The 13677-nt window shown below is 34.4% G+C and overlaps 1 protein-coding gene across 2 annotated transcripts in view; it reads left to right on the plus strand.

Moving 5' to 3' along the window:
- The first annotated feature begins 979 nt into the window (after positions 1 to 979).
- The window catches only part of COL3A1 (collagen type III alpha 1 chain), a 40148-nt gene continuing 27450 nt past the window's right edge, over positions 980 to 13677 (plus strand). Inside the window, exons 1-4 of one of the 2 annotated variants that reach the window (XM_008508902.2) lie at positions 980 to 1295; positions 11568 to 11770; positions 12031 to 12081; positions 12514 to 12627. In XM_008508902.2, the coding sequence (XP_008507124.1) occupies positions 1217 to 1295; positions 11568 to 11770; positions 12031 to 12081; positions 12514 to 12627 (447 nt within the window). In that variant the 5' untranslated portion in view covers positions 980 to 1216. The remainder of the gene's footprint in view (positions 1296 to 11567; positions 11771 to 12030; positions 12082 to 12513; positions 12628 to 13677) is intronic. The other variant, XM_070580400.1, reaches the window with a different exon arrangement.

Here is a 13677-nt window from a genome sequence, read left to right on the forward strand (position 1 = left end):
AGAGCCTGTGTGGAACATACAGATGAATGAACTATGGATTGATGACTAGGGCGTAAAGAAATATCATGATTACTAGAAATAAGGATACTGTGGACAAGCATATTTTTCTTACAAAGATTTTTCATAAATGGCATTTACCCCTTTTTCAAATACAACCCAGAAATTATTCCCTAGATCCAGAAATATATTGAAAATTATTAATGTGTGTATTACGTATATTAACGTGGCCTGGAAATTATGCATATAAAAGTATAAATTTAGAAATATTTATACCAATCTTTATACTAATCCAGATAAAATGAGACCTTCTTCTGGTACTTTGATATTCCATGGGATAGGCTCTTTCTCTTCTTGTTTCTTACAAAGTCAAGACATGAAAAGTCTAAATTTCTCTCTAGAAAAATCTGTTCAGGCAGCATAAAAATTTGAGATCTCAGAAGAAATCACTGTTTGGCTGGCTACAGATATTTGTGAGAAATAGAAACAGCTATAGATAAGCATCTAACTCTTCAGATGCCATTCAAACATAGCTCAGATGCTGAGTCTTTTGACATTTACCTGAAATTGAGCTTCCGGGACCCAGGGTGGGTGGATGAGCGGAAGGGACAGGCAGAGGCTTTTCCTTCAGTTAATCTTTCACAGTTCCCTACTTAAATTGAGTTAGGGTGGATCCTGGCAAAATCCCAATAAAAAAAACTTCTAGGAAGATAAGGTTTGCAAATTAGCCTTGCCCAAGACAAGGGCATCAAGGGATTTCTCAAAATTACAGTTGTTAATGTTATAAGAGGAAACAAAAAGTACATATATTTAATTCTTTTATTTAAACACCAGGCAGAGCATTTTGATATATATTCTTAAGTTATACAAACATATATGTGACTAAAATATGTAACATCTTATACATAAACAGATGCACACAAGCTCCAGATGTGCTCTTTTTCTCCCTTTGTGGGTTGTGTCTTCTATAAGGGAAAAAGACATATTAATCATTTCTTTTACTGCTGAGGGGATGGGTGCTGCTCTCATGTTTCAGAAAGGGGCTGGAAAGTGAGGGAAGCCAAACTTTTTCCTATTTAAGGCCAAAGCACAGGAATCTCAGTGGCTGAGTTTTATGACGGGCCCGGTGCTCGAGGGCAGGGAGCAACTGATGGTGCTACTTTGAACTGCTTTTCTTTTCTCCTTTTTGCACAAAGAGTCTCATGTCTGATATTTAGACATGATGAGCTTTGTGCAAAAGGGGACCTGGTTACTGCTTGCTCTGCTTCATCCCACTCTTATTCTGGCACAACAGGAAGGTGAGTAGGTACTGATTTCCAGAAACTTTACGGGGGTTTTTATTTTTACTTCTCCTTACAAAGAGGTGTAAAGGGAAAATCAGTCTCCTAAAAGCTACTTTCCTCTGTAAGCTCCCAACGGTGAAGCGTAGAACTTAACAGGATGGTGCCTTTTTACATTTGCTCAGAAAGAATATTGTGACTTTCTATTTAAAAGTTCTCTGGTTTAAGATAAAGATGTTCTTGTACTAACTTGTTTGCATGTTAACGGTGCTGGAAACTTTTAAAATGGCTTTTAAAAGTTCCCCTCCTGGATGGTTAACATCTTGGAATGCTTCCCTCCGCAGTCTGGAAGTCATTGGACTCTTGTAATAGTTTTATGTTCTCCTTTGTATGCTGGATTCTTTGTAAGGATAGAATATTGAGTATTGTTTTCCCAATAGGATAACGCATTTAAAAAATAGCATGCATTAAGAATAGTCTAAAGGAAAATACATTATTAGAATTGTTGAATGTATTTCTATAAAATGACAAGATAATATCTTCAATGTTCTGTGAAACGGATTCAAACTGGTAAAACTTTTTCATAGTTTCTGTCTTTATGCTGTTTCAAGCACTTCCATGGTTGATTAATACATGTTTTCTAATAGCATATTGTTAAAGGTCTAGTGTTTTACACATCTTCTACATTTTCACGGCATTTGCATTAATGAAGAGAATATTTTTAAAAATATTTTCAACAGGAATGTTTCAGTGTTCTGCAAACAAGGTAAAGACACTATACTGCTTGACTTCAAAAAGTTAATTTGTTGTATTTTCTAAGTGCAAACAATGGTTTTCATGTTCTAATTTCCCCCAAACCACAGTTGTCTCATTATTTGATTATGTGAAAATATTTCTTTTAATTCATGTGTTCACCTTAGTCATGAAAATACAGGACAAATTGGAATACAAACTTTTACAGGAATAAATATTTAAATGCTAAATTTGAAGGTGCTAAAAGAAATCATTACACATCAATTTCCATTTGCACATAATCAAAAGTGTTTCTCTTTAAACCTATAGTTTTTGCAAACATGGTGTCTGAAAATAGTTTTCTGTTTTTACTGTCAAATATCTTTGATATCCTCACAAGTCATATATGTAAGCTGAGGGGGAGGGGAATACCCAGTGACATTTCTTCAGTTATGTTCAGCCTGTGGCTACAAAAGAAGCAACGCCCATGTTCCTTGTTCCCTTCATTTCCTCTCCCCCTTATTTCTCTTCTCCCTTCCTTTCCCTTCCTTCTTATCTCTCCACCCCTTTTGGCTGCCTTGGACCTCTTCCTTCCTTTGCTTCCTTCACTCATCACTCCACCCCCTTCCTAGGCAAGTCCATCTCTCCTCCTCTCTCCTCCTCCTCTATTACCCCTCCCTCATTCCCATGTGTCCTCCCTATGCCTCCATCTCTTTTCTTTCTTCTCTCCTCTTGCCCCCTACCCCTTTCCTTCCCTAGAACCTCAATCCTCTTTCCCCTTTCCCTCCCTATTCTGTCTCCCCCAGAAGATGCTACAACTCTAGTCCTTGGCTAGGATACCAAATGACTACTACCACACTCTCACCTCAATAAAGACTTTCATCTTTTTTAAAGCTCTTAAATTCTCCTGATTTCTGGAAAAATAATTCAGAGAGTTCCCATTTATTGGAAAACACCCAAATCTTTGGTGTCTAGTTCAAAAGATGGCCAAAATATTTGTAGGTGCCTGGGGTTACAATCTTTTATTAGCTCTATGGCTATTTTTCTTCTCAATTCAACTTTAGAAGGGAAAAAAGTGTTTGATACCTACATTACCTTTACATCGATAAATTCTTTTTATTTTCCCTTCCTCTTTAGATGCAGAAAATAATAAATAGCTATTATATTTTCCTAATACATTTGTAGCTTTTAGGTTCAAAAGAAGTTGAAAGGGATTCTGTTTAGCTTCTTGTTTTTGTTTGTCATGAAAAATACGTTTTTAAACATAGTACATCTTATGTTCTCTACAGGTTTTATTAAAAAAAAAAAAAAAAAGAAACCCTGCTGGTGAACTAAATGAGGGAGGTTACAGGAGGTGGCTGAATGAACAGCCCCTTAAGGACACTCATATGCAGTTCTGGGGCATACATGCCCTGAGCAGCCCACAGTGAAGTAGCACACTTCTAATGAACACCAACTTCTAGTCTACTTGCATGAATTTTCTGGAGCATAAAACATGTCCTCACAAAGAATTTTGGTCTTTTTATAAATTTGTGAAAGTTCTGTTTAATTCGTATATTTTATTCCACTAATAAAGAAATGTGGTCTGTTTTGTATTTCCTGTAGTTTATAAACATGCCAAATTTTAAACACAAGGACTCGCCCCCTAGTGGCTGACAGACGTAGTTACATCTACATAACCAAAGCCAAGACAAATGTTACACAGCTGGATTCTGTATTTTATAACGAGATTTAAAAATATTACGTGTGAATTTTAAATATTAAACACTACTTTCCTAAGAAAATTAGTATATTACTGATAAAACATTGCCAAACACACATACTCCCACACAAATGAGCTCATTCAAATAAGCTTGAATGCTATGGCCCTTTTCAAAATTCCACATATAACTATGCCACATATAACATATAACTATTTTTTCAAATATTTGTCAAGTTTCTGATGTAGTCCTTATGTGACCTAAGTATTTTAGCTACTACTTATTAGATAGATAGATAAATGGATAGAGAGCTATTGCTAAGTAATATTGCTTCATTGGGGCAAAGAGATAAACTTTATTTTAACTAAAAGTGTTCTAATGTTTGAGATGATATTTTGGTACACTTGTAATTTCAGTGTGATAATGAACTGTGCGTCTTTAATTCCTTTAGAATTACAGAACTGTAAATGGATTTAGAATCAGTTCCTTATTACAGATTATGTCTGTTTTCCACTATATTTAAAGAGAGAACTTGTAACTGATCAAGTAACATTCAAGTTTTCTGCTTTGTGTTCTCCCTAAAATCAAACATACTAAACCAATGAAAAAATATAGCATAAAATCACTGGAAATAATTGTACTTTTAAGAGGAGAGACTGTGTGATTGCTCACAGATTTCATTGTTGGTCATATAACATAGGTTCAGAATTTTGGTTGTGATTACACAATGAGGAAGTGACAAAGTTAAGACTAGAACTAAAATTCTGTTAAATCCTAGGTAATTAGAGAACATAAAATAAACATTAAATCCAGAATTTTCTTACTTTTGTAACTGTTTGTCATTGAAAGGAGATACTAAAAATTATATAATGCCCTAGAAAATGTATGAGCTAATGAATTTCTAAAGGTGAGAAAAAGGTAGATTTTTTCTGTTTAACACTCAACTTTGAATTGGTAAATCTATTTTTTAAATCACTTATGATTTAACCAGAAATTATCTTGAGTTCTGTAATAACATAAATTCTAAGTGAATAAAGTACTGATACAAGATTTTGTGTTTTTCATTCATGATACCTTGCATTTCTTTACTACTTCCAGAGTATTCAACATCAGACGATCTAAAGGTCTGTAGGTGAATAGGAATTCTGATTAAATTCTGGAATCAAACATCTTAGTAGTATGAGTGAAAAGACCAAAGTCACTGGAAGAATTCTGGGAAAGAAGGAAAGACTGTGACTAGGTACCTTTTAACTAATTCAGATTCCTGGGTTGATGTCTCAGCTACAGGCTTCTTTTAAAAAATCAAGAATCGTTGGCTGTAAGTTTCCCAGGAGTAGATTTGAGACTAAAAAACAGCTCCTCAGAAAGCCCCTGTTCCACGTCTAGAGTCGCACGCCAGACCCTGAGCTGTCACTCAGAGAGAAGAGCGCCCTCTACCAAAAAGCCATGGTTTCCATTGCGGATGACTCTTCTTTGGTGCAGAGTTCCAAAGATTATGTAGCCCAGTTCTATTATTTTGTAACATGAAATGATATCACTGCCTTGAAGTGATTAAAGTGGATTTCTTAAGAGTTAAAGTTTTAAAAATGAAAGATGTTGTTGCCTTTGCTGGACATGAAGAACATTTGTAAAGTTTCCAGGTCTACAATAACTTTCTGGAAATGTCTCAGTGGACTGTTTCTTGTAAAACAGTTTTCCCTGTAAAACAGTTCAGTCCCATTGTTTTCCATGCTCAAAAAAAAAAAAAAAGGTGGGGGGGGTGTCATATGGTGTAAAAAAATCCAAAGTTTTCAAAAGGGAAACTTTGCCTGTTTCATGTCAAGATGACAACGGAAAAAATGAGATAGCTATTCTTACACAAATCATTTGCTAACTGCAGTTTGGGAAGTTACATTAACCACTAGAATTTCTGTCTGTGCCTAATGAAAACACAGCAGAAGTGGATTCCTTTCAGATTAACTAATAAAACCCTTGTATTTTCCATGACTGAGGTCAAGAATTGCCATTTAAAATGTAATCTTAATGAACAAAATGAAAAGTTCAAAGAAGAGAGCAAAAATTAAAAGGCCCAAAGGACGTAAAAACCAAAGATAAAGGATCCAGAAACCATTAAAAGTTAAATTTGCTTTGAAAACTCACATTGAGAAATTACTGCTTCAGTAAAATGGCATTCATTTTTCCGAAACTTTGTTTTCTATATTATTTGGTGTGGAGACTGGCAAACAGGGACAGTGTTCCTTGAGTTAATTAAAATCAGAGAAACACTCTTTGGAGCTGCATGGTATGTTTATGATGTCCAAATTTAGAAGAGAAGCCTCTAAGGAAGTTATAAGTTCATTAATATGAATCATTTACTAACTATATTTTCTGAAAATCAGTATCTTAGTGAGACATCCTAAATATGTTTTTGGCATTGGATACAGAAGCCTTATGTGTCTGTTGTTGCTGCTGTGCTGTTAGGATCCTGCTTCTTTGTATAGAGTAAAACGTACCCTGGGTCTCCCAAGCACGTTAATCCTGCTGGTGGTCTGGATGTCATCAGGGTGGCCTTGGAGATGTAAGTCATTTTCAGAAGGTCAGGAGAAAATAAACAACAGATTTCAACTCCAGATGGTATCTTCTTTTTTTGAGATCAGACAGAAAAGATATTCTGTTGGAAACTGTTATCCCTTTACAAAATCTGCCTTTGCAGGCTCTGATTTTAAGTTGACAGGGTTTAGAAACCATAATGGGACAAAGCTTTGAAGCTGGCTTCTTTAAACCTGCCCTGCCCTCCAAGCTGCAGAAAGGGACTAGATGCGGTAGTTACGAGTAGCAAATTAGAGACAGCTTTCCTAGGTTCTCGTCTTAGCTTTTCCCCTCACTATCTAACCTTGGGAAAATTATTTACCATCTCTGTGTCCAGATTCCTCATCTGTAAGATGAAGACTATGATAGCACTCACTTCACGAGGACTTTGAGAAGATTAAGTAAAATAGACTTGCAAAGCCCTCAGAACAGTGCCTACAACGTGGGAGATCCTGAGCAAGCTCTGCTTAGTTTTAGTTTTACTAACACTGGAAAATAAAACTACTGTAAGGAAGAAATTAAAGCACTTAGTGACTTAGTGACAGGAAAGGTAAGATATAAAATTTTGGTTATCAGACGTAAAATTTAAAGATGTTTGCCAACTGTAATAAACCAAGTAGAATATATTTTCATCAGTATTCCTATAATTTGTCACTAATCAGATTATATTGTAATACAATTGCTGATGGGTAGATATATGATCCTTTTCATTTTAATTCTCTAATTATTTCTATTTTTCGCAGGACAAAATATTTATCACCTTAAAAGAAATTTCTAATTGGAGACATAAAAATCAGATATCTATGAAGAATAAAACAAGGGAACATCTAGAAATGATGAATCATTAAGTTTTTTTGTCTTTTGGTGGGAGCAAAATAGGCAGAATCTGCCTTGTCCATGCAAAGCAGCATTGAAATTAAAATTGAAATTAGCCATCTCTAAAGGTTTACAGATATTTCCTCCAAAGTCCGTTTTGTTAACTCATCTAGCATATTTTAAGATATTCTGATAAATATATAAGCAGCAGAAACATATTTACTAAAAATATATATTCCCCAAACATTAGTCTCATTTAAAAGCCCAACTATTTTCATCTGTAGACCATATAAACCCCCTATAGTCACACATGGAATGTTCAACTTTCTAAAGTAACAGGAGAATAATGTTATGATCCTTTGCATGTCACATCTGTTATTTTTAGATTTTCAGGTTAAAGAACACCTTTTCCCAGATAAGGATTCAGTAAGAAGAGAAGAGAAAAAAATTAAACTTGTCACTCAGGCTAAATTAACAATTTGATTAGATGCTTCAGGGCATATTATTTTTACTCCAAAAATGGAATAAAGATAAACATAATTTGCATTATTTTTTAGAATTTTAGTCATAAAATTATGTCAAATCAGTATAAGTTAACATTTGAAGAATGGAAGGAAAAACAACAAAAAGGAAAGCTTTAACTACATCTAAAAATATTAGATTATGTTACTTGGTTTTCTTTTTCTCTAAAGTTCCAAAACAGAGAGCTCGGAAATAAAAGAAGCTGAGAGGGGATTATGTCATATACTAGCTTTATTTTGTTTTATAATTTAGATCCCAGTAAGGAGATGATTTAGTCTACTGCATTGCTTGTGTGACCACAAATAAATTATTTCAGAGCTGTACTTTGTAATAAGGAACAGAAATGCCAAGTGACAGGAGAAGTCGAGTTTAAAATTAATTATAAATGGTAACAAGGAAACGTAGTTTAACCAATAACAGCAAAGGAAGTAATTGGAAAATCTATTACTTGTCCAATAATAAAAACGAGATTATTTGATATTTTATTTAACATTTTGGCAAAGGTATTTAACTTATTTTTTTAAATCAAAGCTGCACTGAATTTAGATGTCTCAGAAAAGCAGGGACTAGGATGAGATGACTATTATTTCTGAATCCTATTTTCTATTCCATTTCTAAAGGCTGCAAGTGACTAACTGGAACATTTTATTCCTCTTGAAAACAAAACATTCTTTTTCTTGACACGCCATGATTTTCCCACGTATGGCTAGGCCATGGTACTAAAACTGAGGGCTGGGAGACACTTGTGTAAGAGGTTTAGCATCTGGTAGAACATATTGCCAACCATATTTTGCCTTGCACAGAATAGAAAACATAGAGGAAACTGTGTAAAACTCTCCATTCTGTCAACAAAGGTGACTGAGGTAGAGTGACAGAGACAAGTCTGACTTTCAGCCATAAGTTTCTACAGGAACTGACTTTTCAGGAGAGTCAAATTTCTTTCAAATGAATATGAAATAAATTACAGTAACAAACAAAACTGCAATAGTTCTTACTTTTCAAATAGTCCAACTTCCTTCTTGTACTTAGAACCCATCATTTTTAAAAAAAGAGAAGTACATTAAAATAACTCAGCCTTTATATTGAGACCTCTCTGTTTTAAAAAGCACAATACACATGGTTTCTAATAAAATTCGGAAACCAGAGGCTAAATAACAATTTTCGTTTACATAACTTTGGTTTAGCCCAATTCTAATAAATTTCTTTACAGTTTTAATAAGTCAATATTGTGCTCATTTATTTAACAGTTTGCAGAGCAAAGAAGAAACACTGTATTTCTAGTGATGTGCTGATACTTTCAATGAGATGTAGACATGGGAGAATGAATACAGAAGGGAAAAATCATACTAATTTTAAGGCGGAGGACGCACATAGGAAGAGAAAATATTTAAAACATGAGATACTTCACCCTGGCTTTAACTGTTATTCTCATTTGTCTTTACTACATCATCAGTATTCAGTAGCTAATTTTTATAGCACAGGTCGTGTGTTAAATGCAGAAAGATATTCTTGATCCAGAGACAAAGAGCTGAAAGAATCATTAGTATAAACTAGTGGTATTTTTTTCTTTTTTCCCAGCTTTATTGAAGTATAATTGACAAAGCTGCGTATATTTAAAATGTACAATGTGATGATCTGACATACATATACATTGTGAAATGATCACTATGATCAAGTGAATTAATGCATCCATCACCTCACATAGTTACCTTTTGGTGTGTGCGTGTGGTGAAAACACATAAGATCTACTCTCCTGGCAAATTTCAAGTATACAATACAGTTTTATCTCCTCTAGTCAACATTCTATACACGACTGGTATTTTCAAGGGAGCTGGGGAGACTGAAACCCACATTATTAATGGGGAAATCGTGAGCTGAAACTAATCTATTGGAACGTTTCATATAAAGTTAATTTAGAGAAAGTTTTAAAATGGTTCATTTTAAGAAAAAGAAAGCCAACGCAAAGATCAAAGAATGCATTTCATGCAATTTATTAAACAATCTTCTATCTCACTAAAATTTTTAGACCTTTTCTGAAAACCAGTGAGCTTAGTTCTTAAATAAAAGATGTCAGTTCTGCCTAGAGAACAATGAATTTAATGCCTAGACCCTCTTATATTATTAATGTTCATAATAATAGGAAAAAATTATTTGCGCTTCTCTTAAGCATACCTTTCAAAACACCATTTAAATAGGTCTACTTCGTTTGAATTAGGTAATCATTTTGGCATTCAGCTTTTATGCTCCCTAAGTACAAAGGAATGCTCCTTTAAAAGCTTAGGCAATATTTCTTTTCAATGTTCTCATGTATCTGTTTTAAACATGGAGGAGGAACTAGAATAACTTTTCTAAATAAATAGATCCTTTCTTGCCTGCTTAAAATGGCAGTAAAACAATTATGCTTTCTTTTAGTACCTGTAGACTACATTGGGAAATTATAACACAAAGTGAGAGTGGACTTTTAAACTTCTGGAACTGATCAAGGGTGTTGCACAAAATCATTAAAGTTGTATTTGTGCACCTAGTGCAAATGAGGAACAGAGGCAGTTTTGCTCCTCATAGAGTCTACAGGTTCTGAAGTTCTCCTGTTTTTGCGAACTTTTACTAAACCAGCTAAACCTCTAAACCCAAAGTATTTAGCATAATCTAAGTCATTATTACTTAGGATATGGAGAGAATATAGAAACGGGATCTTAAAAAGTCATATATATCCAGATGGAAAAATCTCAGGACCCACTCACAGCCCCTTGGCCACAAGGCAGCAAAAAAGTGTAGTTGTTAAACTGTTTCCTCTTCCCAAGCAGGCCTCTTTCAGCAGACATTTTAAAGGTCTTGGCTCTGGGAAAATAAAATTTCACTATTTCACAAAACTACAAATATTGAACAGTATTATCATTTGTTGTTTGCAAAAATTTTTGCAGATGTCTAGAAATTTCTTGTTTATTTACTCAATTACTGGCAAGCTATCATAGTAATCCTCAAGAACTAAGCTTGGATTTAACCACAATCCACAGCTAATGCCTTAAGAATTGAGACCAGGTTTTACTTTGGCAACCCCTAAGCTGATTCATTGTTAATAGCTGCTGAAATTTCAGTACCTTGCATATAATCAGGAAACAAGTCTAAAATTTTGGTTGAAGCAAATTTTTGACCATTTTAAGCCACAAAAACACATGATCATGATTCATATTTTTCCATATTATTTTTACTTACTACTTGCCAATATTTGTTTTTTTTAAAAAAACTTTTTTTTAGTGATTTGGAAATCTCTTCACACTCATATGAGATATGCAATATGTTATGTCATATCATATTGACCTACCAGTGCCCAACAGAGCTAGCAGTGATATTCAATACATACAATAAGTTTTGTTAAAGTTTTCCCAGGAATCTGGAAGAGTTTGGGGCTGCCAAGAGTAACTCCGTATTCTCCCGAATTTCTCAACTAGGTTAAGAAAATCCAGAAAGTCTTGTTAGTAACAAAATCATCTTTATAGTTTAATGCTCCCATCTACTGTTAAAATAAAGAATAGCAATTGAGTAGAAAGGCTTGTTTTCAATTATACAATTAATAAAAAATGTTTAAGTGCTTGTGGGATTTCCATTGGTGTTAAATTCTTACTACAAACAAAAGTAAAATACTTACTGTCTTAAGGATAATTTACTATGGTGTGCCAATTTGACATTAATAAACAGATTTAGTATTTTAAGCATTCTCTTACTACTTAGCAAATTATGTAGGGACAATATGATATTCTTCGTAATTTAATTTGCAATTTTTTTGCATAAGCATGCTTATAAGAACATACCCACAAATTAGTTTAATGAAAGGAAAAAATTATCTGTTTCAAACTATTTCCACGTTGGCTACTGGAAATGGTCTTGACAGCATAACAAAATCACATTTCAGCAAAACGTATGAAAATATCACACCATCTAAATTATTTTCCAGTTGCTGAAGGAGGATGCTCCCATCTTGGTCAGTCCTATGCGGATAGAGATGTCTGGAAGCCAGAACCATGCCAAATATGCGTCTGTGACTCAGGATCTGTTCTCTGCGATGACATAATATGTGACGACCAAGAATTAGACTGTCCCAACCCAGAGATTCCATTTGGAGAATGCTGCGCAGTTTGCCCACAGCCTCCAACAGCTGTGAGTTTAAAGATAATCTGTACATCTTCAAGATTCATATTTAAATGTATGAATAGTTCCTATATCATAGGAGCCTGAAAGGAAATGAAAGTAGCGTCTGTCAAACAATTATGTTGGTATTACAAGTAAAAGGTGAATGTCAGTTTAAGCTAGGAATTGGATGTGATTTGGGCTAAGAAACAGATATGCAAATTGGGATACACTTCATGAGAAGGTTGCTCTTATGTTTTGTTTAATCTGTTATCTTTTCCATTTATTAGCCTACTCGCCCTCCTAATGGTGTTGGACGTCCAGGCCCCAAGGGAGATCCAGTAAGTAAACATTCTTCAGTGGAAGGAAATTAATTCCTTGAGTAGTTCACTTTGGTTTTTGTCTAACAGCCTTTCCATATTTGAACTTTCTTCATTCATATGTTTCCTTGAGTACCATACATTTAAATGACACAGAATAACTCAAATTGAGAATCCATAATTGTACATGTAAAGGTTCAAATTTCCCAAGCTTTGTATAATGTCTTCATCCCCATTTTCAGTTTGAAAAATAAAATATAGGTCAATATACAAAGGAATGAATTATACCGAAATTATTCACAGGATTTGGGCAAAAATGTATGTGTTCCCAAGCAGATGTATCACTTTTATTGATTCCTTCTGTTACAAAGCAGAGAAGCTACAATTTGGTAATGAATCTGAATCACTAGGACTTTTCACTGTTTTACTAATTTTTATCTCTGATTTTCTCAGGGCCCTCCTGGTATTCCTGGGAGAAATGGTGACCCTGGTATCCCAGGGCAACCAGGTTCCCCTGGTTCTCCCGGCCCCCCTGGAATCTGTGAATCATGCTCTACTGGTGGTCAGGTAATACATTCCAGGCCTAAAACATGCCTGCCTTTAAGACTCGCTAGCTCATTTTCTTTTCTTTAGCCTATATTACCTCTCACCTTTGTGTGTTTCTTATGTCTATTTTCTGATTTTATGTATTTAACAAATTCTTATTTAGTGCTTATATGTGCTGGGCACTATTCTAAGTGCTTTATAAATATTCACTTTTCCACATAATGCTAATGCTTTGGCTACTATATCTTTGCAAAATTTCCCACTTCTCAGCAGGCATATAACGTATGCACTATGTTTGAGCAATGAACTATCACATCCTAAAAGAATTAACCTAGAGAATTTAGGAATTGCTTATTGCCTTTATAACTATACCTTATTGCCTTGATAACTCCAATGGTAAAGCCTCTGAAAGTCTGGACAACACTCCGTATTGACTTCAAATCAACAGGATTATTCAGCCCTTTGCAACTACTTTTGCCAAGCCTTCAGAGTACAACATGCTCCTCTTGAAAAGCATGGCAACCAACTAATTCTGCATGTAAAACAAATAAATAAGACAAAATTTCTGCTGTGCGTAATTAGAAGAAATTAGAAAACACATATAGACAAATCGCTATGAGTTTATAAAAAGGTGTTTCAAACATCAACTCAACAAGAAGCCAAGGATGTCATCTAACTTACTCTTATCCTGGTACCAAACAGAACCCATTGTTAGGCCTAGAATTCAAAATAAAATAATTTCCAATGAAATCCAATAAGCACACGAGCCTTTTTATCATTCTTGTGCTTATTTTCTATGGGAGTGTTTATTTTAGGTGATTGTTAGGCTTATTAACCAGAAGCGAGGGGATATAAATTTTACTTGTATCATTAACTGTTGGGAAAGTTACTTGTCTTCATTTTTCTGCTAAAAATAAGAAGGTCAGATTATATTATCTCAAGGCTCCAACAGTCTTTGATGTCATGTTTCTAATGCTGTGGATATCGCTTAGAAATATTATTTTGAGTAAGAGCATACAGGAACAAATGATTGCAGATTAACATTGCATACAGTTAGTTAAAAGATTTGTG

This window comes from Equus przewalskii, chromosome 17 (genome assembly GCF_037783145.1).
Source record: "Equus przewalskii isolate Varuska chromosome 17, EquPr2, whole genome shotgun sequence".
Lineage (NCBI taxonomy): Eukaryota > Metazoa > Chordata > Mammalia > Perissodactyla > Equidae > Equus > Equus przewalskii.